The 27,821-nt window shown below is 35.6% G+C and overlaps 5 protein-coding genes across 5 annotated transcripts; 3 read left to right on the forward strand and 2 right to left on the reverse strand.

The window, feature by feature from the left end:
* Window positions 1–1,758: 1,758 nt before the first annotated feature.
* LOC133328468 (larval cuticle protein A2B-like) lies at window positions 1,759–2,454 on the forward strand. The gene is made up of 2 exons (XM_061537035.1): window positions 1,759–1,770; window positions 1,864–2,454. Exons 1-2 carry the CDS (start codon window positions 1,759–1,761, stop codon window positions 2,452–2,454), a joined length of 603 nt encoding a protein of 200 aa, XP_061393019.1.
* A 4,568-nt stretch (window positions 2,455–7,022) lies between these two features.
* Window positions 7,023–7,712, reverse strand: LOC133328469 (larval cuticle protein A2B-like). Its single transcript, XM_061537036.1, has 2 exons — window positions 7,701–7,712; window positions 7,023–7,621 (listed from the first exon to the last, which is right to left on the reverse strand). Exons 1-2 carry the CDS (start codon window positions 7,710–7,712, stop codon window positions 7,031–7,033), a joined length of 603 nt encoding a protein of 200 aa, XP_061393020.1. The 3' UTR covers window positions 7,023–7,030.
* Window positions 7,713–13,993: 6,281 nt separating this feature from the next.
* Window positions 13,994–14,586, reverse strand: LOC133328470 (larval cuticle protein A2B-like). The gene is made up of 2 exons (XM_061537037.1): window positions 14,575–14,586; window positions 13,994–14,476 (listed from the first exon to the last, which is right to left on the reverse strand). The coding sequence occupies exons 1-2, from the start codon at window positions 14,584–14,586 to the stop codon at window positions 13,994–13,996; spliced, it is 495 nt and encodes a 164-aa protein (XP_061393021.1).
* Window positions 14,587–18,015: 3,429 nt separating this feature from the next.
* LOC133328465 (larval cuticle protein A2B-like) lies at window positions 18,016–18,709 on the forward strand. The gene is made up of 2 exons (XM_061537031.1): window positions 18,016–18,027; window positions 18,107–18,709. The coding sequence occupies exons 1-2, from the start codon at window positions 18,016–18,018 to the stop codon at window positions 18,707–18,709; spliced, it is 615 nt and encodes a 204-aa protein (XP_061393015.1).
* A 6,865-nt stretch (window positions 18,710–25,574) lies between these two features.
* On the forward strand, window positions 25,575–26,447 carry LOC133328466 (larval cuticle protein A2B-like). Its single transcript, XM_061537032.1, has 3 exons — window positions 25,575–25,586; window positions 25,683–26,056; window positions 26,417–26,447. Exons 1-3 carry the CDS (start codon window positions 25,575–25,577, stop codon window positions 26,445–26,447), a joined length of 417 nt encoding a protein of 138 aa, XP_061393016.1.
* Window positions 26,448–27,821: the final 1,374 nt, after the last annotated feature.

A 27,821-nucleotide genomic window follows, 5' to 3' on the forward strand; every position in this document is an offset into this window, starting at 1 on the left:
ACAATTTTTTATCAGCCTCAATAGAAACCGATATTAGCTAATTACAGACACTATTGTCAAATACCGATAATGAAGCTCTATATAGGTTTTACAAACATTCATTGACCTTTTTGGGGGAGATTTCGGATTTTCGTTAATAATATTTTAGTAAAATGTTGAAAATATGGTGAAAGAGTGGACCTATAGTCTCCATCTTCAAAATTTATTTCAAAATGGAAGAAAATTTTCAATGAGACAAGTTTAGTGTGAACCAGGCAGTCGGACGGACATTTATAAATCAAATTAAATTTTTTGAAACGGAAATGCTTTTTGGATTGTGAAAATATTTTTACGGAAAATATTCGATAAATATAACCATACAACCTCATTTGAAATATTTGTAATAGTAATTTGGCATTCCGGATTTTTGTTGGGTGAAAAATTGTAATATAAAGCGATGAACCAATTCCAGCTTGTTGTAGACCCTATTTAAATTTTGCAACCAGACTGAGGGATAAAAGTCCTCATTGAGGACAATACGCAGGGTTGATTTATCTTTTGATACAGATCCTATACAGAAGTCCCGCTTAATTTTAGGAAACTGAAATGCGAATTTTTTTGGTGAAGGGTATTGCTAAGTTCAACCCGACCGCACCGAAAATTTGTCTGTTCCATATTTTGACAGAGTTCACATACAAGGGTTTTTTATTTGGTATGCGAAATGTTTAAGGTGAAGGGTATATAAATGTCGGCCCGGCTAATTTTGTAAGAAAAGCTATTTTTATCCAAAAACCTCATCCAAAGTCGTGAGAGAATATCTTGGATATACAAAATGTCAATGAATGCAGAACGGGACATTGTTGTCATTTCTTTTGCAACATATCGTAAAATTTTCGAATCAGCATAGAGCTCTATGTAGATTTAGCCATATCCGTACTTAAGATTTGATTTGGGATGTGTGGCATTTTCCCTCCTGATTTGTACTATTTTTAAGTTTATTGTCACATTATCTATCCGAAGTGGCAATAATTTGGCATTTCGGTTTATATAAGGGTGAGAAACTTCTTTGGCCCTGTGTTAACATTCCCTCATATAAAGGACTCTCTGTATTTTGAGCCGTATTTTCCAAACGAAGTGGGGGTAATTAGAATTCAGGTTTCTTGGAGCGTGAGATGTAACGTTTTACGTTTTTGTTTGATATATCCATGAATTGGCATATTTTACCCCATGTTTGGTGTTTTGGAAAATAACAACTTTCTTGAATGCATATCAGGCGTATGGTCTAAAGCCATTACTTTAATATAACACATTGTAGTCCATGTCAGTGTTTTATATGATATGTAATAATTTTGAAAATATCTTTTACTTCTACAATAATAAAGGTTTCTTACTTTTCGACATAATTTCCAAATTGACTTCAACTGCCCTCCGATTTGGAATGCAATAATTTTACAACATTACTGCAGCTGACCCTATGATAATTTTATATTTATTACAATATATTTTTATTCAATTTTGTAATTGTTGAATAGTTTCCCATTAACAATATGCACAATTCATATTGCATATTGTGAGACATACACATACTTTCAATTATTCACCTCAAAATAGTACGGTAATTGAAATATTACATGGTGTTATTGCATGCTTCATTATTTTACCTTTGATATAATTTTGTATAAAAGTTGATCAAAAAATCCATATTGCCGTCATTAACATTTGGTGTTTACGCCTTTAAAGAACTTCAACAGTATTCAGAGATTTATCTACCACAAAAACATGGCCTTTAAGGTAAGCGAATGAGTGGCTGGTGATCTTACTGACCACTTTTTGTCAAGTCATTCAAACAAAGATTTTAATATTTAATTGGCTTTGTATTTTCAGTTCATTTTTGCCCTTGCTTTTGTCGCCGTTGCCAGTGCAGGTTATGCTCCAGTTACCTATCACACTGCTGCCGCTGCTCCCGTGGCAGTAGCTCAAAAAGTTTTAGTCAAATCGGAAGATTTTGATCCTCATCCTCAGTACAAATTCAGTTATGGTGTTGACGATAAATTAACCGGTGACTCCAAGAATCAAAACGAGGAACGTGATGGTGATGCTGTACGTGGTGAATACTCTTTGATTGATGCTGATGGTTACAAACGTACTGTCAGTTATACAGCCGATGATGCTAATGGTTTCAATGCTGTCGTTCAACGTGAACCTTTGGGTCATGCTGTAGTGAAGACTGTAGCTCCCGTTGCCCACTATGCTGCTCCAGCTGCAGTTGTTAAACATGTTGCTCCTGTGGCTCATTATGCTGCTCCAGTGGCTCACTATGCCGCTGCTCCAGCTACTGTTGTCAAACATGTTGCTCCCGTGGCTCATTATGCTGCTCCAGCTGCTGTTGCTAAGACTGTGGCTCCCGTTGCTCACTATGCTGCTCCCACTCATTATGCATCTTATGAAACTCCCACCTACGAATACCATCATTAAGTGTCAATGTTGTTGTTAATCATTTGTTAAATACTGTTATTTTATTTAACGTTGTACATATATGTTTATAGCTAAATTAATAATAGCAAAAATATACATCAACCTTTTTTGTGATAAAAATATTTGATTTTATATACATTAGAATATGTAAAATTTAGGTTTTAATAGAACCCGCAATGCCAATTTACAACCACATTGGTGAGCATATCCGGCAAAAATATAAAGTAATTAAGAATGTCCAAAACTGGTCTTATATCGACATTTATCTGAAAATATATTTTCCATCCAAAATGAGGCAGGATTGGCAAATTACAACCACTTAAGGGAACCCAACCTTCGCGATTTTTCATTTTTAAATTTTAAATGGGCTGGTAAATAAATACCAATACTTTTTAAGGCTTGTAACTTTGCATATATATATATTTGAAGATCTAAAAAGGAAGAAAAATATTTAACAACAAATTTTTGTTGTTGTTTTTTGTGATCAAAGAAAAGTCCTTATTTTTGATGGCGGGCATGATAACTCCTCACTGGAACATTGGAATTCGAAAATTCCAACGGTGTTAGAAAGAGTAAATGTCTGGCTCTCGTATGAACTAGGATTATTGACTTCGCGCAACAATTAACAAAATGGCGGAACTTTGAAAAAAATGTTGGATAATCGCCTATTTTTGACTACAAACTAAGTTAAAAAATAAGGAAGATCTTCACCGATTGGCTTTACGAGAGCTACACACTTCCAGAGAAACGTGTCAAAATTTGGAACCGGAATGACACCTTCCAAATACCGTAGTTGGGTGATACTTTTATGCCGGAGTAAAGCCAAAACATAGACTTATATTGATTTATATTTTTTGTCAGCCTCCAAGAACATAGAATGACACATTACATGTAATATGACCTAATACCGAAATATGGGGCTATATCAAAATATGAATGCCAAATTACATCCAATTGTGGGAAAAGTGTAGTTAAGAAAGGTAAAATACAGAATTTGGCATAGACCCAAAAATTCCAAAGATCTATCTTAAATCTTGTGATCTCTATTTTAATTTCAACAGAAGATCGCTAAAACGACATAAATTGTTATTCTGATCATGAATTTATGGCATTTTCGAAGTGTTGCAAACGGAATGGCAAATTATGGTGGAGTATATAAAAATATGATTTATTATACCCTATTATAAGTTTATGTGGCCCCAAGAGTAATGCCACGAAACATTGACCTAGATCCAGCGATCGTAATATCTCGACTAGTTGAGTCGATAAAGACATGCACGTCGTTTTGTCTGTCCATTATAATTTATAAACAAAGTACAAGCCACAGTTATACTCCACAAAACAAAATGTAGATTCGGTTCTGGCCATTGTTTTTGGACCAACAATTTTATATTTGTCTGTTTTTTCAAGTCGCTCTAGAAACCGCAGTTATGATCCAAAAATAAATTTTTAGACTCTACGAATAAATATGGCTGTTATTATGATAATCTGTGTATATTTAGCGGGTTAATCGGATCTAGACTTTTCTGAAAAATGTACATTCTATGGCGTATATAACCTCCAGATGTAGACCGGACAATTTGACTGAAACCACTAAATTGATATAGTTTCTTATTCCACAATAGATGACGCAAATGCCTCCCAGATCGCTATGAACTTTTTCATATAGTTCCGGATATGGCCAAGGGATAAATCTTCATTTTCGTTCGACTATGAAGGTCGGTCTAAAGCAGGCACGGGCAGAGCTTAACAAATTCTGTTCTCACGCATTGTCTTTGTGTGTGTGTCAATGGTTTTTCAATTGGTTCAGTTGAATGTGTGTGAGAGAATAGTGATACTTACCCTCGCGAGAGTGCACGCGTGCGGTGCTTCGCCCGACTGTGGTCTAAAGGTCATATTAATAATCCAACCATCACGAAATTCTACACAATGAAGAGGATCTGGTCAAATAATGGAGCGGATAAAATGGATCAACACTTCTTCCTTTAAAATGACAAAATTTGCATCTTATGGCGTAAAGGTGCAGTCCGGGAAAACATGATTGATAATTCATAGCCAGCATAAGAAATAGAAACTTTTACCCTAATATGAATTACATTGATGTATGAGGTCGGATATGATAGAAATACTAAAATTATTTAGAGGTACATATTATAGTATTGTCTAGTAAAAGGCAATTATACCTTACACAACTATCTTGTAAGACTATTACAGCTATTGGGCCTAGACCCACCTTGTAGTATACCGATTACCATACCTATTATATATTATAATTAGTAAACACGGTACAGGCCAAAGTTATGGACCACACAATTTTGTAAGCAGGACGTGTTCTGACTAAAGAAGACCCTTATTGGTAACGATCGGTTAATATTAATGGAATCAAATAGATCAAAAAATGTATTTTTGTCAGTTTTTTTCCTTTTAACCCCATAGGTGCCTTAATTACACTGTGCTACAAAATAAAAAAAAATCAGGGGTTCTAATGTACAAATTCTGTTTACTCCAATACTCCGCTACATATTTATCGATCTTCTACATTCATGTTAAATCTTTGTGTGGTTAATAACACTGTGCGACACCAACATTTTTCAGGGGTTCTAATGCACCAATTCTGTTTAGTTGGAGTCCCTGGACCACGAAAATACCTTTGGTTTTTCTGGGTCACTTCGAAAATTAATTTTATAACTGTAAATATAGAGAAAAACGTGGTTTCATGGATTTTCAATTTCAAACTCGAATAACTTATTTACTTTTTAACAGATTTATATTATTCTTTCTTTTCTTTCGAAGAGTACAATTTTTCCTTTCAAACAAGATATATAATTGGTAAATCGGTTGAGGATTGGATGAGCTACAGCGGTTGAAATGTAAAAAAGTATGCATAAAATGAAAAAAAAAAAAATATTTTTCTTCTGACTGTGCGATGAAATTATGATATCAAGCCATAAAAGTTTTATTATATTACGGGGAAGAAAATTAAATTAGCTTTCAAAAATGATAAAAATCAAAAAAAATCGGTTAAAAAATGGATGACTTATGCACATTTTTGTATTGATTCTATGCATATTCTCTAAAGGAAATATGGGTCTGTATCGTTTCCTGTTACAAACCGTTATGTTTGCAACAGGCAGAAGGAAACCAGATAGAGCCATAGTTTCTTTAGAGAATATGCATAGAATCAATAGAAAAATGTGAATAAGTCATCCATTTTTTTAACAGATTTTGATTTTTATCATTTTCGAAAGCTTATTTAATTTTCTTCCCCGTAATATAATAAAACTTATATGGCTTGATATCATAATTTCATCGCACGGTCAGAAGAAAAATAAATGTTGTCATTTTATGCGTACTTTTTCACATTTCAACCTCTGTAGCTCATCCAATCCTCAACCGATTTACTATATATATCATGTTTGAAAGGAACAATTTTACTCTTCGAAAGTAAAAAAGAATAATATAAATCCGTTATAAAGTAAATAAGTTATTCAAGTTTCAAATAGAAAATCCATGAAACCACGTTTTTCTCTATATTTACCGTTATAAAATTAATTTTCGAAGTGACCCAGAAAAACCAAAGGTATTTTCGTGGTCCAGGGACTCCAACTAAACAGAATTGGTACATTAGAACCCCTGAAAAATGTTGGTGTCGCACAGTGTTATTAACCTAACACAAAGATTTAACATGAATGTAGAAGATCGATAAATATGTAGCGGAGTATTGGAGTATGTCCTTGGATGTGGGAGATATACGTAAATACTTACAGGTGTATACAGACGGAAATGTAGAGCTAATGGCTAAGAAATTTTGCTCAAGGTTTCGATTATGGTCAAGGGAAATGCGTATAATAGTCTATGATGATCTGATGATATTTCGGGATGAAATGGACGAAAACCTTATTTTTGTCAGGTTTTCTAGTCGCTCTAGACGCCACAATTACCAACCGAATATTCCGCGGGGCTGTTTTGATAGGGATGTTTTGATTGGTCAATATTCATCGGGTCAAATCAACTAAGACTTTTTTGTGTAAAACAAAATTTGGAAAATATGCCAGAGTAAGAAATTTCGCGAATTATTGGCCAAGCTCGAAATATAGATCAGCAGAAAGATAGAGTTCCGTATTAATTTTGTAGAATATCATATGATCGGCCCGTCCGACTATATTACTCCCCTTACTGTTGTTTGTAGCTATAATTTTTTGGCAACACTGGTTTTGGACTAAGCAGATGGACAATAAATGGTGTAGACCCTTTTAGGAATCATGCAATTCTCTGAATGTTATAGGGTTTTGTTTGTTGGAGTCAAAATTTGTCAAAATCTTGTATTAGCTTATAGAATATCCGATTTGTGTTTTTTACAACCCCCTATCAAAGGTTCCGACCGATTTTGAGTATTTTGAATTTTCACCTTATGGTGAAGTGCATAACGGTTCGGCAGTATATTATTACTATCTATAATTAAAAATCTTAAGTTTTTTTTAACAAATATTTTATTAACAATTTTAAAAACTAAATCAACAATTTTTTCTAACGAATCGTTCAGTCATCACAATCGAAGTTCTCTCAAAAATGGTATTTAATGATGGTGGTGAGCAGGTACAGAGTAGGTGGTGTAAGCTGGAGCAACAGTCTTTACGACAGCTGGAGCTGAGTAGGTGGTGTAGGCGGGGGCAACAGTCTTAACAACAGCAGCAGGAGCAGCATAGTGGGCAACTGGAGCGACATGTTTGACAACAGCGGCGGGAGCAGCATAGTGGGCAACTGGAGCAACAGTTTTCACCACAGCTGGGGCAGCAGCAACAACAGTCTTAGTCAAAGGTTCACGATGGACGACAGCATTGAAACCATTGACATCATCAGCAGTGTATTGTACGGTACGTTTGAAACCATCAGCATCGATCAATGAGTATTCACCACGTACCACATCACCATCACGTTCCTCAACCTGGCTCTTGGAATCACCAGAAACGGCATCTTGTACATCATAACCGTATTTGTATTGAGGATGAGGATCAAATTCATCATCAGCCTTGGCCAAAACTTGGTGGGCAGCCACATGTACGGGAGCTACAGTTTTGACAACGGCAGCTGGGGCAGCATGATATACCTGGGCGGCAGGTACAATACCAGCACTGGCTGCGGCGAGCAAAGCAAAGAAAGCTACAAACTGCAAGAAAGAAACCAAAAAAAGATATTTTTAATCTCACATTATCCTCGCAAAAAAGGGCTTTATCCGCTAACCATACCTTGAATGCCATTTTGATTGAGTTTCAAAAAACAAACAGTGAGACTGAATTCGAACTTTGGGTTGTGTGTTAACGCTTAAACGTGTAACTGTTGTATGCTGTCAAAAATTGATTTCGTCGTTGTTTTTATAGTCGAATTTTGTGTTACACATTTTTGTTGCCTTTTTAATGTTTATTGACCGACCATTAAAAGGTTAGCCCAGCATTGATCTGAACAGGTTTCTGATACACAACAATAGCAACAAGTGTAGCACATAAACAATAACTTTATGTCTGTCCATATGTACCGTTTGTTAATTCATTTATCTCGGTACTCGCAATGCAATTGTTATTTCTTCAATAGAAAAAAAATAAACAAAATAAATCGAATCACGCACACATAAACAATTTATCTTCTTGTGGTTAATAATTAATGTGTTAAAGGAGAGACCCTTCCGGGGGCTAATTAAAGATACATAATTATTGAAAATGTTTAGCCCAGCATCGAGTCTTGTTTCTGACGAAATTTATTATGCCGGGTTATGCATGTTTTATGCTGTGTAATGAAATTCTAAACTTTTTTCGACCTTGAACAATTTCTCAAAATATAAATGACATTTTGAAAATTGTGTGTCATACATGACCTTAGTCAATGTTAGAAGTCATAATTTGTTAGAGTTTTTACATTATATTCTCAGAATAATACTTATGACCCACATAAATATTATGTGTGTTAACTGTGGGCTTTTAACAATATATTGAACGTGGATCGTCTAAAGTTTAAAGAGGTTTACACTGTAAACACTTCGTAGAAAAACGAATGGTTCAATTCTATTCGGCAAATGATATTTGGCGATTCTTATAATCGATATTCGTTGTCGTGCCACTGGGACATACTTTGTGCGTCTTTCTTTGTATTTATATAAAATTGAACGAATATACCCTGGTGACCATATGTACACTGGAGCGTTATACAACCAGTAAGGAAAATGGTAAAGTCGGACGGTGCCGACTCAAGAGATGCATTCTAATAGGCCTTGCATTTTTGAAGGACCATTGGCATGAATTTGGACTAATTTAAATATGTGATCTGTGTCTATATGTGAACCGACTTAACCCTACGATCAAAAACCGGGTACATTGGTACCTTTTTATACCCTCCACCATAGTATGGAGGGTATATTAAGTTTCTATTTCCTTCTATAACTCATCGAAATAATAATTTCCGACCCTATAAAGTATAGATAATCTTGATTCTATGACGATGACTGTCTGTTGTAATCACTCTAGCCTCAAAAAACAATTGAGATAGAACCACATATAACGGTACCCTCAATTTTCGAAATTTTAGGGTTCTTGAGGGTATTTTTCAACCGATTTCCCCGAAATTTGGTACAAAGGCTTCTAATTGGCTACATTAATTCACGCACATGTCCTCGGCAGATTTAGACTTTAGAACGTTGTGAACTTTTTTGGTGTCAATCGAACAAACATAAAGAGGTTGGTGCACCATTCACCTAAAATCGGACGAAAATATATATGGGAGCTATATCTAAATCTGAACCAATTTCATCCAAACTTACCAGACGTTATTGTAGACCCATTTCGATAAGTTGCGCATGATGTTGTGTCAACCGGAAACATATTACATCGCTGGTATACTATTTACTTAAAATTGGGTGAAAATATAAATGGGACCTATATATAAATTTAAGGGACCCCCCCACCTTGCTCGATTTTTCATTTTTAAGATTTTAAATGGGCTGGTAAATGAATACCAATGTTTCTTAAGGTTGGTAAGTTTGCACATATATATTTGAAGATTTAAAAAGGAAGAAAAATAATTTTCCAATATTTTTTGTTGTTGTTTTTTGTGTTCAAAGAAAAATCAAATTTTCGATGGCGGGCACAATAACTCCTCACTGGAACATCGGAATCCGAAAATTCCAACGGTGTTAGAAAGAGTACATGTCTGGCTTTCGACTCTCTAGGATTATTGACTTCGCTCTAAAATTAACAAAATGGCGGACCTTTGAAAAAATATTTTTGGAAAATCGCAGATTTTGGACCAAAAACCAAAATAAGGAAGATCTTCACCGATTGACTTTATCCTAGTTCATACGATAGCTATACACTCTTGGAATCGATTGGGTTATTAGTTTTTGAGTTATCGTGCCCGCCATTCGCAAAAGGGAAAACGCGTTTAAAGTTTGAGAAGCCCTTTAGCCGTCACTTGATGCTGGCACAATAAATCGGCTATATCTTCATTTTCACTTGAAATTTTGTAAGGACATTCTTGAATAAATGTAGTTTCGAATTAAATCAAAAAATGTTTGACACCTAGAAAGGGGGTCCCCTTAAACCGATTTCAATAAGACTTGACACACGTTAGGCTATAATAGCGCTGTGCAAAAATGTTGTGCCATCCGGCATTGGCTCTTTGGTGCAAAATTTACCAAAAATCGGACGAAAATACATATGGGAGCTATATTTAAATCTGAAGCGATTTCAACTTCAATACTTTCGTGGCAATCGGCCTAAATTTCACTCGTTGGTACACAATTTAATAAAAATCGGACGAAAATATATATGTGAGCTATATCAAAATCTGAAGTGGTTTTGCCAAATTTCACGAGCGTTGGTGTAAATAAATGATTTGTGCCAAATTTCATATCCCTCGGATAATAAAAGCGAACTGCGATTGGTTTACAATTTAACATGGACAGACATTCATAAATCGACTCAGAAAGTGATTCCATGTACATTCTCAAAAGGAACAATGAGTCCACCTCGTTTCCGTTTACCTGTTGCAGAAAAAATACACAAAGACATAATACCCTGTACTATAGAGTGCTAAAGGGTATAATAAATAATAATTTATGGAATTGTCTCAATTTTTGCTTTGACAAACAGATGGGCTCCAAAATTTTAGTTATCTTTACCATTATAAAACATGTCAAAGATTGGTTGCGGGAGTCAAAAATCTGGGTTTTATAATGACCAACACAATCATCAGATCTTCACCTTATAGAAAAATCTTTGAAGTGTCATAGATAGCAAAATCAAAAGAGTTTCAGAAACAAACAGACATAACCTCTTCCCAAAGGTTCAGGATGCACGGAATAGTGTACTCAAGGATCAAATTGAACATTTTACAACAAAGTTGTGCTGCCGTCATGCCATGCAAAAATTGGGTCAAATTAGTTTTCCATAGAATAATATTTTTCAAAATATATGTTGTTATTTTTTTAAATGAATAAATTACCATTATTTCTGAAAAAACTTTCACTATAGCTTTATTTTCAAAGATACAGGTCATATATTCAGTTTGCAATTTCAGTTGATTTAGTTTTGGCCACCAGTGTATGTGTGTCCGTCCATTATAATATGTAAACACGATACAGGCCACATTTATGGACCAATCGTCACGGTAGTTTGCATGTGCGAAAGGTTTTGGCTAATATTTAGGGGATGACATGGACCAAAAACGTTATTTTTGTCTGTTTTTTCTTGTCGCTCTAGAGGCCACAATTATGACCCGAACATCACGAAATTTTCTGACCATAGAAGTTTGACGGTTTCCATGCAGATTGGTCAAAATTTAGCGGGTCACATTGACCCAGTCTTTTGTATGAAAAATGACAAAATTTTGTATTCAATGGCGTATATATATGGTTAAGGACGTCGCCTATAATTTTCGACGATGATCGGATGATATTTCGTTATTTTAATCTGGATTTTAGTCGCTCAAGAGAACATAACACTGTGCGACACGAAAATTTTTCAATGGTTCTAATGTACCAAATATGTTTAGTTGGAGTCCCTGGACCACGAAAATACCTTTGGTTTTTCTGGGTCACTTCGAAAATTTATTTTATAACGGTAAATATAGAGAAAAACGTGGTTTCATGGATTTTCAATTTAAAACTTGAATAACTTATTTACTTTTTAACAGATTTATATTATTCTTTTTTTTCTTTCGAAGAGTACAATTTTTCCTTTCAAACAAGATATATACTTGGTAAATCGGTTGAGGATTGGCTGAGTTACAGCGGTTGAAATGTGAAAAAATACGTATAAAATGACAAAATTTACCTTTCTTCGGGCTGTACGATGAAATTATGATATCAAGCCATATAAGTTTTATTCTATTACGGGGAAGAAAATTAAATTAGCTTTCGAAAATGATAAAAATCAAAAAAATCGGTTAAAAAATGTATGATTTATACACATTTTTGTATTGATTCTATGCATATTCTCTAAAGGAACTATGGGTCTATCTCGTTTCCTTTTGCCTGTTGCAAACATAACGGTTTATAACAGGAAAAGATACAGACCCATATTTCCTTTAGAGAATATGCATAGAATCAATACAAAAATGTGTATAAGTCATCCATTTTTTAACCGATTTTTCTGATTTTTATCATCTTCGAAAGCTAATTTAATTTTCTTCCCCGTAATGCAATAAAACTTATATGGCTTGATGCCATAATTTCATCGTACAGCCCGAAGAAAAGTAAATTTTGTCATTTTATACGTTTTTTTTTCACATTGCAACCGCTGTAACTCAGCCAATCCTCAACCGATTTACCAAGTATATATCTTGTTTGAAAGGAAAAATTGTACTCATCGAAAGAAAAGAAAGAATAATATAAATCTGTTAAAAAGTAAATAAGTTATTCGAGTTTTAAATTGAAAATCCATGAAACCACGTTTTTCTCTATATTTACCGTTATAAAATAAATTTTCGAAGTGACCCAGAAAAACCAAAGGTATTTTCGTGGTCCAGAGACTCCAAATAAACAGAATTGTTACATTAGAACCCCTGAAAAAAATTTTTGTTATTTTGTAGCGCAGTGTAATTATAAGAAGGACATTACAAATTTTACATGGATAAGATGATGTGACCAACTAATACAATTGGCTGTTGGAAACTTCGGGAAACATGACTCAGAAAAAAGTCGTCGAAGTCGTATAAATCCGCGAAAACTTAGAGTGGCAGTCAGTATTGCCAAAACTTTGTTTTTAAACAATGCTAGATATTGTTTAAAAAATGGTACAAAATGCAAAAAAGTTAAAAAATATACCAAATAAATGTGCTATAAATATTTTAGAACGAAATTGTTGGTATATGTTCTTCATTCAATATTTTAAAGCTTTTGGGCAGGTTTTTCAACCTAATTTGAATTTGAATTTTGTGATCTCCCTGAGTAGAAAATCTTTATTTTACATATTACCAATTTTAGTCCATTTTTAGGATAGAACGATTTACAACCAAATTATGTAAAATTTGATATTTTGGATTATCATTGTAAAAAAAATCAACCTACCAAATAATTCGGGGTAGGTCCCATAATGCGGTGCCTCCATTATTCGGCCCGAGTTTCAACTAAAGTGACTCCAATTTAATATTATGAATTCTTCGTCGGACAATCTAATTGGCTGTCATTTGATACTTTTGATTATAATGCGGTATCAAATCTTCCCACAAAAATATTAATACTGGTCTACGTTCTATCATATAACGGTACCACCCCATTTTCGGTACTTCATAACTTCCCATTGCACATAGCCCTCATATTAAACATACGATAGATTCTTTCCAGAAATTTTCCAATTAAATGATTTTAATATCGCTCCCATACAAAGACAACTCTTAATTTGGTTTTTCATTTACCCAAATAAACAATGCCATATAGTCACCAAACGAAGCACCCGACTATTTTCTTAAGGAAATGTTAACTTTTTCAACATTGGAAATTCAAAATCATAGCGTGAAACGTAGAGAAATTTTAATGTGCAAATGTCAAATCTTAAAACGACAAATTTGTTTGAGATAAAACAAAAATACTGAAAATTTTTAATAATTTCTGAAAGAAATAAAAATGGTAAAAAAGGTGCTAGGTGCTAGATCAATTTTTTGGTGCTAAACGAGTTTAAAAAATGCTAAATCTAGCTCTAAAAGTGCTAAATTGGCAACACTGGTGGTAGTTGTGTAGGGCATCATATGGTCGACCCCGTCCCTATTTTTTTCAGAGCATAAACAATACTGCTAAATAATGGGATAACATAGATCCCATATAAAGGCCACGACCGATTTAAGGAATTTTTAATGCACACCATTAAAAAATTCTGTTGTCACAAAACCTCAACGACATCACGTAATCACATTTTCCAAACCCCCTTAAACCTTTCCAATGAAACTAAGCAGTTTTCTATGGATTTTAAAAGAAATTGTTTATTTGTTTAATACTACAGAAATTACAATAACAAAAAAAGCTTTCAGCCACATTATGATAAACAAAAAATGACATTTAATGGTGATGGGAGGAATAGGTGGTGGTATAGGCTGGAGCTGAGTAATGGGTATAAGCTGGTGCAGCATAATGAGCAACTGGAGCAACAGTCTTAACAACAGCAGCAGGAGCAGCAGCTACAACAGTCTTGACCAAAGGTTCACGGTGAACAACGGCGTTGAAACCATTGACATCATCAGCGGTGTATTTGACAGTGCGTTTGAAACCATCAGCATCAATCAGTGAGTATTCACCACGTACTACATCACCATCACGTTCTTCAACTTGGCTCTTCGAATCACCCGATACGGTATCCTTAACATCGTAACCATATTTGTATTGAGGATGAGGATCGAATTCATCATCAACTTTGGCGTAAATGGGTTGTACTTCGGATACAGTTTTAAGCACAGTAGCCGGGGCAGTGTGATAAACATGAGTGGCGGGAGCAATACCGGCACTGGCGACGGCCAATAGAGCGAACAGAGATACAAACTGAAAATTCAAAACAAAACAAATTAATTACTGGTTAATTGTTTTTCTTCCTCTTTTTCGGGTTCTTGTAAAGTTTTGTTACTCTTCAGTTCGACGGAACTTACTTTAAATGCCATTTTAGTTGAGCGATTTGTGTTATGTGACCTGGTTGGTGTTGATTATTTGAGATTAACTTGTGTTATGATGCCTACCAGTAGATTCCATGCTGCTTTTATTCATCTCGGTTACAAGACACCGCTCATTACGAGAAATCTTGTAAGGTCGGTGGGTAATAATAACAATTACTACTTGTAACTATAATTATATTTTTTGGTAGTAGTAGTTTGACCAATAAAAAAGTGTGTAAAAAGAATATTACTTAAGCGATGTAATAAACAATTTAAGTATAACGACTAAAACAAAGTACTAATTCTACGCATTTACAACCATTTCAATCCTGAAATGGATTTTTTTTTTGTTTTCCAGTATGATTTATGGAATCATTATTCGAGTTTATACATTTTTTCTGTCGTTGCTAAATGAAGAAATTATTTGTAGGGAATTTGAATATAGGAATTCGCCTTAAATCAGATACATCCGGGAAGATAAGGAAGAACTGATCTCATATCAAATATGATTTTGTACCAACTTCCCGATAGATGGGAAATTTACCAATGTTGATTATATACCGGATTTCGTACCGCAAATGTAAGACTTTGGTGAGTATATGAAAAGCCCAGAAATAAAATTTTGCCATATGTCAAAGTTCAGAGATAAGACTTGATAATTCTTTTGCCGGCGATCCTATTGTAGATGGACATATAGTTTCATATCTTGATTTATAGCTATTATATGTATTTTTATAACCTACACATCTATGTTTTCAGTATATTATAGCTTTGTGTAGCCCCAAGTGTTTGTGAAGCCGCGAAATATTGATCCTAGATCCACATTTAAGTATACCGATGGTCATATCTCGACTAGCTGAGTCGATCTAGAGACAGTTGTGGGCCAATCGTCACGAAATCGTGCATATAGATGAGCTCTGGCCAAAGAAGACCCCTGTTGTTTTTGGTAATGATCGGTTAATATTTAGGGAATGAATTGAACCCAGAACGTTATTTTTGTCTGTGGTACAGGGTATTATGCTTCCTTTTGAGAATATGAATATAATCACTTTCCGAGTCGATATATGTATGTCCGTCCGTCTATCTGTCTGTCCATGTTAAATTGTTAACAAAATACAGGTCGCATTTATGATCCGATTTGGATGAAATTTGGCCCAGGTCACTTAATTGGCCCAAGAACGAACCCTATTGGAATTGGGAAAAATCGGTTCAGATTAGATATATATGGGAGCTAATATATATTTTCGTCCGATTTAATGTAAATGGTGTACCAAAGTCCCTATATATCTTCCGTTTGGCACGAAATTTGGCAAAGCGCACTGAATTGAGTCTAGAATAATGTGTGTAAAATTTCTTGAAAATCGGTTTTGCCCAAGAACGAACCCTATTGAAATTGGGAAAATCGGTTCAGATTAGATATATATGGGAGCTAATATATATTTTCGTCCGATTTAATGTAAATGGTGTACCAAAGTCCCTATATATCTTCCGATTTGCACGAAATTTGACATAGCGCACTGAATTGAGTCTAGAATAATGTGTGTAAAATTTCTTGAAAATCGGTTCATATTTAGATATAGCTCCCATATATATGTTCGACCGATTTAATGTAAATGGTTCACCACAGTCCCTATATATCTTTCGATTTCCACGAAATTTGACGTAGCATACTGACTTGAGTCCAGAATGATGTGTGTAAAGTTTCCTGAAAATTGTCCAATTTTAAGACACAAAGTTAGGCAGATTGCCACACAATTTTGCACAACGTACTAATGTTTGTGTAACATAACATGTGGCAAATTGTGCTACATCAGTTCGGATTTAGATATAGCTTCCATATATATTTTCTTCCGATTTTAAATAAATGGTGCACCATAGACACAAAGTTAGGCCGATTGACACAAAACTTTGGACAACGTACTTAAGATAGTTGGAATCTGTCCAGATTTACATATAGCTCCCATATAGTTTCGTTTTTTTAGTAGGACCCAATGACCTAAAATATGTTCATTAGGAACAAAACGTGAATGAATTAGTCTAACCTAACCTGTGACAAGTTTCGTTGAAATCGGTTCATATTGGATATATCTTCCATATCTATTTTCATCCGATTTTAAGTAATCGGTACACCAAACTCGTCATGTTTTTTCAGAGTAGAATGACGTTATTGCGTGTAGAAGTACAGATGTAGCCCATATATATTTTCTCCGACTTCGTGTTTATTGGGATCCAAATATTCAAGAGGGTGCCTGATTGAAATTTGCTTTAAATCGATTTACATACTTTTGTCCTATTGTAACAAACGAGTAACATGTTTATGAATTGATCTAAGTCGGTTCACATTTAAATAAAGGTCATATATTTTTGTTCATTCAATTTCATGTTAATGGCCTTTTTAATATACCCATAGTGGTGAAGGATTTCTTATAGTCGGCCCCGTCCGACTTTACTACTTTCCTTACTGATCGCTCTAGAGACCATAAATATGATCCGAACACCACGAAATTTTACACCAAGAAGGAAATCAGGCCAAAGGATTGACACGACTGTTTTAATGAAGATCGATCAATATTTAGCCGGTCAAATGTAACCAGACTTTTGTGTACAAAATTGCAAATTTTTTATTCTGGGCGTATATATTTACTCCTGAAGGACATAGACCCGATAAGTTGATAGTATATCCAATAGGATGTGTAGATCTTTAAATTGATACCAACTATATTAATGAATGTACTTTCAGTTTTTCTTTTTCTCCATTTCGACTCTTTGGTAGGGTCATAATATGTATGTTGTCAGATTTTATTCGAAACCTAGATCAAGTCCGAAGATTGGAAAATTCGGTAAACAGCCTTAGGTAATAGGGTTACTGGATAGTCCTCAAACAATAAGCCCATTGCAATTAGTCTTAAAACCAAGTCGACAAATGGTCGTTGAACCCAATTTTCCTATTTGTATATATATCGACGTCTAGAGTAATTCAATGCCTTAGACTTAAGTTAAAAATTAATACCTAAATGCAAACTTTTAATTAATCCTTGCAAAGCCACCCCAGGCTATATTTCACATCAACCAATATCTATCTGATTACAGAAGAAAAAAACCCACAATGAAATAAAAATTTCACAAGCACTATTTACAGCACCACAATAATTGATCTCATTGCTCATTACCATTCCCCGCTTAAGGAGAATAATTCTCTTAATTACCAAAGACTTATGTTCGATTCAATGTCAATTTGACTTTATATTTTATTTTTTTGGCCAACAGCAACAACAAACACACACTGTTGGAGTTGTAAACCATACAACTGTGGCTGTAAGCTTGTCACATAAAAACCCAGCGAACTTTTGGCTCAAACATCAGTCAACAACTTTATCTTCAACTAATAACGCACGCACCTTAACCGGTCAACAAAACAAAAACACCCAGCACCACAAAATGGCATTCAAAGTAAGTTAAACCGAAAAAAATAGGTTTCAAAGCAAATTTAAAAAAGCGAGTGTTACAATTAACCTCTGTCTACTTACAGTTCGTATCTTTGTTCGCTTTGCTCGCTGTAGCCAGTGCTGGGATTGTACCAGCTGCCCAGGTCTATCATGCTGCCCCCGCTGCTGTGGTAAAAACTGTTGCTCCAGCAGTTCATGTCCATGCCCAGCCAGTGTTGGCTAAAGCTGATGATGAATACGATCCTCATCCCCAGTACAAATACGGTTATGATGTTAAAGATGCCGTCTCTGGTGATACGAAAAGCCAAGTTGAGGAACGTGATGGTGATGTTGTACGTGGTGAATACTCTTTGATTGATGCTGATGGTTTCAAACGTACTGTTCAATATACGGCCGATCCCGTTAACGGTTTCAATGCTGTTGTCAATCGTGAACCATTGGTGGCTAAGGCTGTTGTTGCTGCTCCTGCTGCCGTAGTTAAGACTGTTGCTCCAGTTGCTCACTATGCTGCCCCCGCCGCTGTTGTCAAGACTGTTGCTCCAGTTGCCCACTACACTGCTCCCGCTGCTGTTGTCAAGACTGTTGCTCCAGCTTACACCACTTACTCAGCTCCTGCTGTTGTTAAGACCGTTGCCCCAGCATACACCACCTACTCAGCGCCAGCCACCTATGTTGCCCATCACTAATTTAATGTCATTGTTGTTGTGTAAGAAAAGTTTTCAATTGTAAAATTGAAAACATTTTTATTTGTTTTTTAGAGTTTATTTTTTTAGGAAAATAAATGTAGTTAAAGTTGTTTCTGAAAATCTGTTTTTTAGTATCAATCAACATTTTCTGAAGGCAAAACTATTTTTGGGAAGAACTTTTGGGGTTTGTGCAAAGAGTAACAGTCTTTATATTTTATTATTTGCAAGGGGCTACGTATACGAATATTGTGTTGTATTTAAATTACGACAATATGGAGCGCAAAGTTTACGATTATGATTATGGAAACCACCGGTTTCGGTCGTGATCGGTTCCAGAGACCACAGTTATGACCCTAACGTCAGGAAATTGTACACATATCGGTTAATATTAATTTGGGGAAAAATAACTCCATTATTTTTATTTGAACTATAGGACTTTATTTAACATGCTTCGGAATTTCCGATTTGGGCCAAATATGCACCTATTTGTTTTATGATTTGTTGCCATTTTAAAAACTCTCGTAGTCGATTGTCACAATTCTCCCTAGATACCATTTTTTATCATTAAAGAAATTTTGCAATGCAAGAAAAAATGATAATCGCTTGGTGCCAAGTCCGGACTGTATGGCAGATGCATTGAAACTTCCCAACCAAGCTCTATCTCATTCCGTTTACCTAAGGCTTCGCAGATGAAAATTTGACCGATCCTATTATTCTGTTAATTAGTGTGGCACCCAAACATCGAGCTTCTTTTTGAATCCAGCTTTGCGTAAATGGTTTATGGTCGATTGTTAGCTACTTGGCGATGTTACGACTGCTGACGTGACCCGGAAATTTTGGCCCGGGCTCCTCTCTGGTTTTTATCAACATTATATTTTTTCGAAATTATGGGAAAGTACCAGTGGTGGTGAATTTATATAGGATAGTTGCACTAAATCTATCCTTATAGAATTCTTCGGATTTGATGTAGGTATGCTAAAATTATACTATGTGCAATCAATGGATCAAATCGGTTACTCGGTTACTTACTTCACGTTATGAAATTTAAAAATGTTTAAAATATTAACTCTTTGTGGGGGAAATAGAATAGAGAGAGTGGAAGGCGGAGTCCCAACTTCAGACTTCATTTTTTCAATGTGCAAATTTTGGGACAAATTGAGCGCTCCATCTGCTTGAAATGGGATTGTGGGAAGTACCAGAAGTACCTATCTGTGGATTTGATGTAGGTTTTGTTAAAAATATGCAAAATTTTCCAAACATTAGAATTGATTGGTAAAAACACTAAGAGTAGCATGGCACCATCTGACAATATATCAATTATAGTGCGTTTACATTTAACCGGATTTCGTTAACCCAGTGGGTTTCAATTGTCAATTTCTTTGCATATATGTCAAATAAATCCTCATGAAGTAGGTTAACCCGGTAAAAAGTTCTAATGTATATGCCGTTTTAGAAAATGTTATATTTTTAGCATAATTTTGTATGTAGGGCTATCACTGGGTAGAAAATGTTCCTACTAAAAATTATCAATATTGGTCCATATTTTAGGTTAGCCCCAATATTCGTTATTTTATTAAAATATTGGACAATTTGTTCAAAAGAAATTGTTCCAATTTGATATTAGAAGTTTTTATTGAGCAAAAAATCTCCCTACTAAAAATTATAAATATTGGCCATTTGGTATTTTTGGTTCAGACTGCGTAGTAAAATATTCTTACTAAAAACCAGAGAGCGAAGTAATATACCCAATGGATAATTTGTCATGTTCGGCGTATAATTGTGGCGCCATCGCCTAAATATTAGGTTGGGGAAAAATAAATCCATTATTTTCGGATCGGACTGTCCGATCCATCTCAGCTAGACGAGATATGACGACAGTTTTGTTGTACGATATGTTGCCATTTTAAAGGAATTTCTCGATCATTTCTCCTATTTTATGGACATTTTCGACAACCGGCCTTCTGTGCGAGGTGCACCTTTAACCCTGTAACTCACAACTGAATGCACAAATCAAACCAGTGAGCGGAACAGTATAGTCGGACGGGGCCGACCATACGATACCCTACACAACTACCACGGAACTCAAATTTTCTGCGGATGTTTATTCCGAGCCTCGACAATATTTCGTGATATTTGCACCCTCTTGCCCGATTAGAAGTAAACAGCACCTCTTCCTCACTCTGACATATTTTCCGAATATTACGAGTATTCAGTACAACTATTGTCCAGATTCCCTTCACCGTGGGTTGTGTTGTAATGTTCGGCTTTCATTTGTGGTCTATAGATCGACTCGAAAATAACACAAAAAAATAAGTTTTCGGTCCACTTCATTCCAAAATTATTATCTGATCATCACCGAAAATAATGGGCGTTGTCCTTGACCATAACTAGAACCTCATGGAACATTTCAAAGCGATCAGCGCTGTAGTTCCGCTCTCTAGAGTGATAACGGGTTACTAAATAATATACATATACCGATATACCTGTAAATATTTAGGTGTAACTCCCACATCCGAGCACATACAACAATATAATTGGTCTTACTTTAAAGGTCAACCACTCCTCTTGGATATAACATCAACTTCTCGGGTATATGTCCTTCAGGGGTAAATATATACGCCAAAGAATACACATTTTGTCATTTTTCACACAAAAGTCAGGGTCCATTTGACCCGCTAAATATTGACCGATCTTTATCCAAACAGGCATGCTTATTCTTTGGCCCGATCCGCTTCCCTATGCAAAATTTCACGATGTTCGGGCCATTATTGCGGCCTCTGGAGCGACCAGAAAAACCGACAAAAATAAAGTTTTTGGTCCATTTCCTCACATAAATATTAACCGATCTTTTCCAGAAACGATAGAGGTCTTCATTGGCCAGAACCCATCCTACATGCAAAATTTCGTGAAAATTGGTCCATAACTGTGGCCTGTATCGTGTTTACAAATTATAATGGACAGACGGACGGACGGACACACATGTCTATATCGACTCAGCTAGTCGAGATATGACGATCGGTATACTTAAAGGTGGGTCTAGGACCAATATTTCGCGGCGTTACAAACTTTTGGGGCTGCACAAAGCTATAATACCCTGACAACTTAGTTGTGTAGGGTATAAAAACAGCAAAATAATTATTTTTACTGGAACAACGAACATAAATCTGCAATTGTTTGATCGATACTTTACGAGAAATCTATCAATACAGCCATCTTCCGAAAAAATAATGGATTTCTCTTTCTCGAACCTAATATTAACCGATTACACAGTGACACATTTTTCAACTTTAAAATCTTGAACCAATCGAGACCCCCAAAATCTTGAAGCTTGTGATGGTGGAAGAAAATCCCTAGCTGGGTTTTGCATTATTAGCTAATGTTTTCTTTGAAATTAATTTTTAAAATATTCGACTGGAGGTGGATTTTAACAATTTTCGAATAATATGTACTTATTATTGAGTCTATTTCTCGTGAACTATTCGAAATATTGCTTTTCTCTCTTAAGCAATATTCTTCCTCTTAATTAGATCTAAAATTTTTTTCTTGAGATAAAATCAATAAAACATCACCATCATACTGAAAATAGCACAACTGCAAAATTAAACTAACACAACTAAAATTTAAAATTTCGACATACTTTTTCCATGTTTTTTTTCACACTTATTCTGAAACTGCTACTGACTCGACCAAACAATATATGACAAGAAGATAGCCAATAGCAAATCAAACAACTCTTCTTAAAACCCCGATTTCATTGGTTGACTCCTTCACATAGTTATAGCCTCACAAATTCATCAAGATGAACCAAAGAAATTCACTCCCAATTGTATGTTTACAGAAATAAAAATTGCTATGCTTTTTCAATAAATAAGTACAAAATTAAAGTAAAAATTAAAATGTTTGGCCCTTTAGTTTTTTTCGAAGACATGTCGCAGCGATATATGCACAGGGTAAACGCGGGAACTGGAGGTGCGACCTTAAAGTGGTCAATATTTTGGATGGCCAAAGTATTATTGCTTTCTGTGCCGTTGGGACACACGAGCAAAAGTCGATCACTACTCGCACACTTGGGAAAAACGTATGTCAGGAGTAAAAGATGCCATATTAGACATGACAGCAGAGCCACTAATAAAAACCAGTAAGGAAAGTAGTAAAGTCGGACGGGGCCGACTATATGATACCCTTCACCACTTTGGGTATATTCAACAGATGAACCCTAACAGACATATTGACATATTGTTGCCACCGCTGCATATTACCCTGTGCATATATGGCAGCGACATGTCTTCGAAAAAAACCAAAGGGCCCAAACATTTTAATTTTTACTTTAATTTTGTACCTATTTATTCAAAAAGCATAGCAATTTTTATTTCTATAAACATACAATTGGGAGTGTTTTTTGGTTCATTTTGATGAATTTGTGAGGCTATAACTATGTGAAGGAGTCAACCAATGAAATCGGGGTTTTAAGAAGAGTTGGTCGAGTCAGTAGCAGTTTCTGAAATAAGTGTGAAAAAACATGGAAAAGGTATGTCAAAATTTTAATTTTTTTTGCAGTTGTGCTATTTTCAATATGATGGTGATGTTTTATTGATTTTATCTCAAGAACAAATTTTTAGTTCTAATTAAGAGGAAGAATATTGCTTAAGAGAGAAAAGCAATATTTCGAATAGTTCACGAAATATAGACTCAATAATAAGTACGTATTATTCGAAAATTGTTAAAATCCACCTCCAGTCGAATATTTTAAAAATTAATTTAAAAGAAAACCTTAGCTAATAATGCAAAACCCAGCTAGGGATTTTCTTCCACCATCACAAGCTTCAAGATTTTGGGGGTCTCGATTGGTTCAAGATTTTAGTGCTGCACAGTGTTATTATTATTATCAAAAAATAGGGGTTTTCTTTAGTCAGAACCCATCCTAAATGCAAATTTTCGAAACGATTGGTCCATAACTGTGGTCTATATCGTGTTGACAAATTATAATGAACAGACGGATGGACATACATGTCTACATCGACTCAGCTAGACGAGATATGACGATCGGTATCTAAAAGTTCTAGGACCAATATTTCGGTACGTTACAGCTTGGGGCTACACAAAGCTATAATACCCTGGCAACAAAGTTGTCAAGGCTATATAAAAGTATTGCGATGTGCAATGTTTCGGAGAAATTGGATATTTCCCTTTTGTGGGTGATGTACTAGAAGGAGTGGATAAGTTCCAGCTTCTAAAATTATACAGAAATTGGATCTTCCGTTCACTACATATAATATTTACGATGTGCACATATAAACAAATTTTAAATATTGAAAATGTTGACCATTTGTGGGGGAGGTTACAGAAGGAGTGGTCCCATATTCGGACTTTATTTAGGCTTCGTAAAGATAATAGGTTGTGCAAAATTTTGTTAAAATCGGCGACTGGAATGCCTTATATTGCATTTATAAATATTTAAAATGTTGACCATTTGTGGGGGAGGTACCAGAAGGAGTGCACCAATGGGTCCCATCTTTGGGTTTGATCTAGTCTTGGTGAAGATAATAGGTTGTGAAAAGTTTGGTTCTAATATAAGATTTGTGGGTGAGGTCTCAGAAGATGGGGACCAAGTGGTCACATATTCGGACTTGATCTATTATATTATCTATAAAAAAATAGATTGTTCGCATCGTATTATAAAATTAATTTCTTGTACAATATTGACCATTTTGTGGGGGAGGTACCAGAAGGAATGACCGATATTTTGGAACATCAACTTAGTTTGGAACAAAAATTACGATGTGCCAAGTTTAGATGATCTCCCTTCGATAGTTATCGTGCGCACCAGGCGGGCAGACATTTGTAAATCGAGTCCAAGTTGTCTGAAACGAATTTGATTCAAAGAAACTGGGGTCTAATACCAATATTTCTATGAGACATTTTTTCCAGAATTTGTTCAATAACGGTTAAAGTTTTAAAATGTCCCTATAATTTTCCGTTCCTGCCCTAGTTTTCAAACCTGAGTTTTTGTAATTTAGAACAACCTAATATAGTCCCACATCAATTTCCCGAGCAATTTAAAGAATTTGGAATGCACACCACGTAGTGGTAGGTATAAAAAGTTTGGCCCGCATTTTGCTATTGTAGGTCAGAAATATGTTCAGCAACCCTCGTATATTTTTAAAGACAGTTCCTATGTGCTGTGTGTTACTTTGTTTACTACCCTCGTATAACAATTCCAAGGTACTTGAAACCGGTCGCAACTAATTACTCCATTTAACAATAACGCATGTCCGCCTGACATCAACTTTGAAGGGATTTATTTTTCTCACATAAATCATACGAAATTAATCATCGCCAAAAATAGATTTTTGCATGTACTTTGAGGAATTTCGATAAAAATTTCAACACATACCGACATGTGGCTGTGTGTGACTTTGTTGTTGTATTTTTATTCAATCAGGCGCCTGTCTGCATATTCACTCACAATTGTGGAGCTAATTAATCGACACCATTAACATGAAAAAAACTGTATCAGAAAGAAAAACACTTGACAACGCACTTTACAAATGTTTGCAATGAATTCACAACTAGCCTCGATAATCGCCGGTAATAAAGCCGGCAGCAATTTTATGTGTGCGTGTGTCTTTGCTTGATATTTGATCTACAATTACAAAAAAAGAGACAAAAGCGTTTGCACACACACACACACCCGAACTCACACAAATAACCCTGGCTCGTAAAAGTAACGCTTGCAGGCCATAAACTACCGAAGAGGTAGGTTATCACATAAAAGCCTCTTGAATTCCAATCAAAGATAACACACTTCCACTTCACCTCTAAGAAGCAACACCGACTCGTGGTCACATTTCCAAGCGTAAACAAAATGGCATTCAAAGTAAGCTAATAATCAATGAATGATGGTGGTGGTCTGAGATGATTTGTGAATTAATTTGTTAATTTTGTGTGTGGTCTTATTTTTTTCCGTTTCTAGTTTGTAGCTGTATTCGCCCTTTTGGCCGTAGCCAATGCCGGTTTCATTGCCCAACCTCAGGTGTATCATGCTGCTCCCGCCCATGCTACTGTTGTCAAGACTGTAGCTCCCGTCTTGACCAAGGCTGCTGAGGAATACGATCCTCATCCCCAATACAAATACGGTTATGATGTTCAAGACGCCATTTCCGGTGACTCCAAGACCCAAGTTGAGGAACGTGATGGTGATGTAGTGCGTGGTGAATACTCTTTGAATGATTCTGATGGTTTCAGACGTACTGTCTCATATACTGCCGACCCCATCAATGGCTTCAATGCTGTTGTCCGTCGTGAACCCTTGGTTGCCAAGACTGTTGTGAAGACTGTCGCCCCAGTTGCCCACTATGCTGCCCCCGCTGCCGTAGTTAAGACTGTCGCCCCAGTTGCTCACTATGCTGCTGCTGCTCCCGTTGTCAAGACTTTTGCTCCATCATACACCACCTATGCTGCTCCCGCCACCGTTGTTAAATCTGTAGCTCCAGCTTACACCACTTATGCTGCTGCCCCAGCTGCCATTAAGACTGTTGCTCCCGCCTACACCACCTATGCTGCTCCCGCTACCGTTGTCAAATCTGTAGCTCCTGCCTACACCACTTACTCGGCTCCTGCCGTTGTTAAGTCTGTAGCTCCCGCCTACACCACCTACTCTGCTCCTGCTGTTGTGAAGACTGTTGCCCCAGCCTATACCACCTACTCAGCTCCAGCTTACTACGCCCACCATCATTAAATGCCATTATTGTTGATAAAATTCATTATGTGACTGATGATAACCAATTTTTTGTTAGCCCAAATTATTGCCGTAGTTTGTAGATAAATAAAAAAAATATTTAATACAATCAAAATTAATAGTTGTTGTCAATATGAATGTTAGGAATTGAGACCATGCATAACGGCTCTTTCGGTATATATATACAAGTTCTCCACAAAATTGGACCATTCTAATGAGCCCCTTCTTCAAATTTAATCTAAGTGCAAATATTAGATGAAATCGGTTATTCCCTTCGAGAGTGCACAGCAGACAGCTAGACCGACGAACTTACGGACATTTTTAAAACGACTCTGGGTTTTAAACCGATATTTGAGGAAGCCTTTTCAGCAATGACAACGATGTAATCGGAAGTTCATATTTTGGGTACCACTTCAGAAACTTTGGTTAGTAGATTTTATAGAATAATCGTATTACAAATAGCGACTGAAAATTAGCATTCATATTGTAACACTTTTTTATTACAGGCCCACCTCAATAAACATAAATTCTCGAGTAGCGGGAATTAAAATAAGTTACCTGGTGTCCTGTAAGGGCTGTACGGCGGTGGGTCTTATCGAAATCCGCATTTATATTGAAATAGTTTGGAAAATACATATGCGAATTTTATAACGGTAACATTGTCTTAAATAAAGACGCAGTGGAACGGAAAACTAGCACAACAGAGTGAGTGGACAGACTGCGATTGTAAACAAGAGAAACCGTAGACAAACAAACGATTGCAAAACTAATAACCACCAAATGAAAGGAGAGACAGAGGACGATACCAAAACAAAAAAAGCCGAACAATAATGGGTGGTGGATATTTTTTCTCGGGAGGAAACTTTTTTATGTCAAAAGAGAGAGTGAGAAAGAGAGAGAGAGATGAAAAGTGAGTGCAATTAGTGATGAAATAGGAAGAAGTATAAAAATTGTCTTGATATTAATGAAATGTACAATATGAAATGTTCATTAAAATGTATTTCTGTCAATATCTAGGTATGCCACATGACGAAATTGTTTAAATGATATTGTTTAAATTTTGGAATAACTCCATATCAGGGTAGGGGTTTAAATGGTAAAATCCTTCCGTAATGACATTTATCAATGTCCATACGTCCATGTTTAATACCCTTCAGAATAACATTCTATGTCGATTTTGCCGTGTCCGCCTGTTTAACCCACTACAGAGCCCGTAATATTTTGAAATTTTATATATGAATTGCTACATCGGTTTAGTATGGCAAATTATAAATTACGGTCCAAATTTTATGATAGGGCATCTGTATATCTGTATATTTTTATACCCTTCACCACAATGTGGTACAAGGTATTATGTCTTTGTGCATATGTTCG

This window comes from Musca vetustissima, unplaced genomic scaffold (assembly GCF_032173495.1).
Source record: "Musca vetustissima isolate MV318-11 ecotype Yass unplaced genomic scaffold, APGP_CSIRO_Mvet_v1 utg42342, whole genome shotgun sequence".
Classification (NCBI taxonomy): Eukaryota; Metazoa; Arthropoda; class Insecta; order Diptera; family Muscidae; genus Musca; species Musca vetustissima.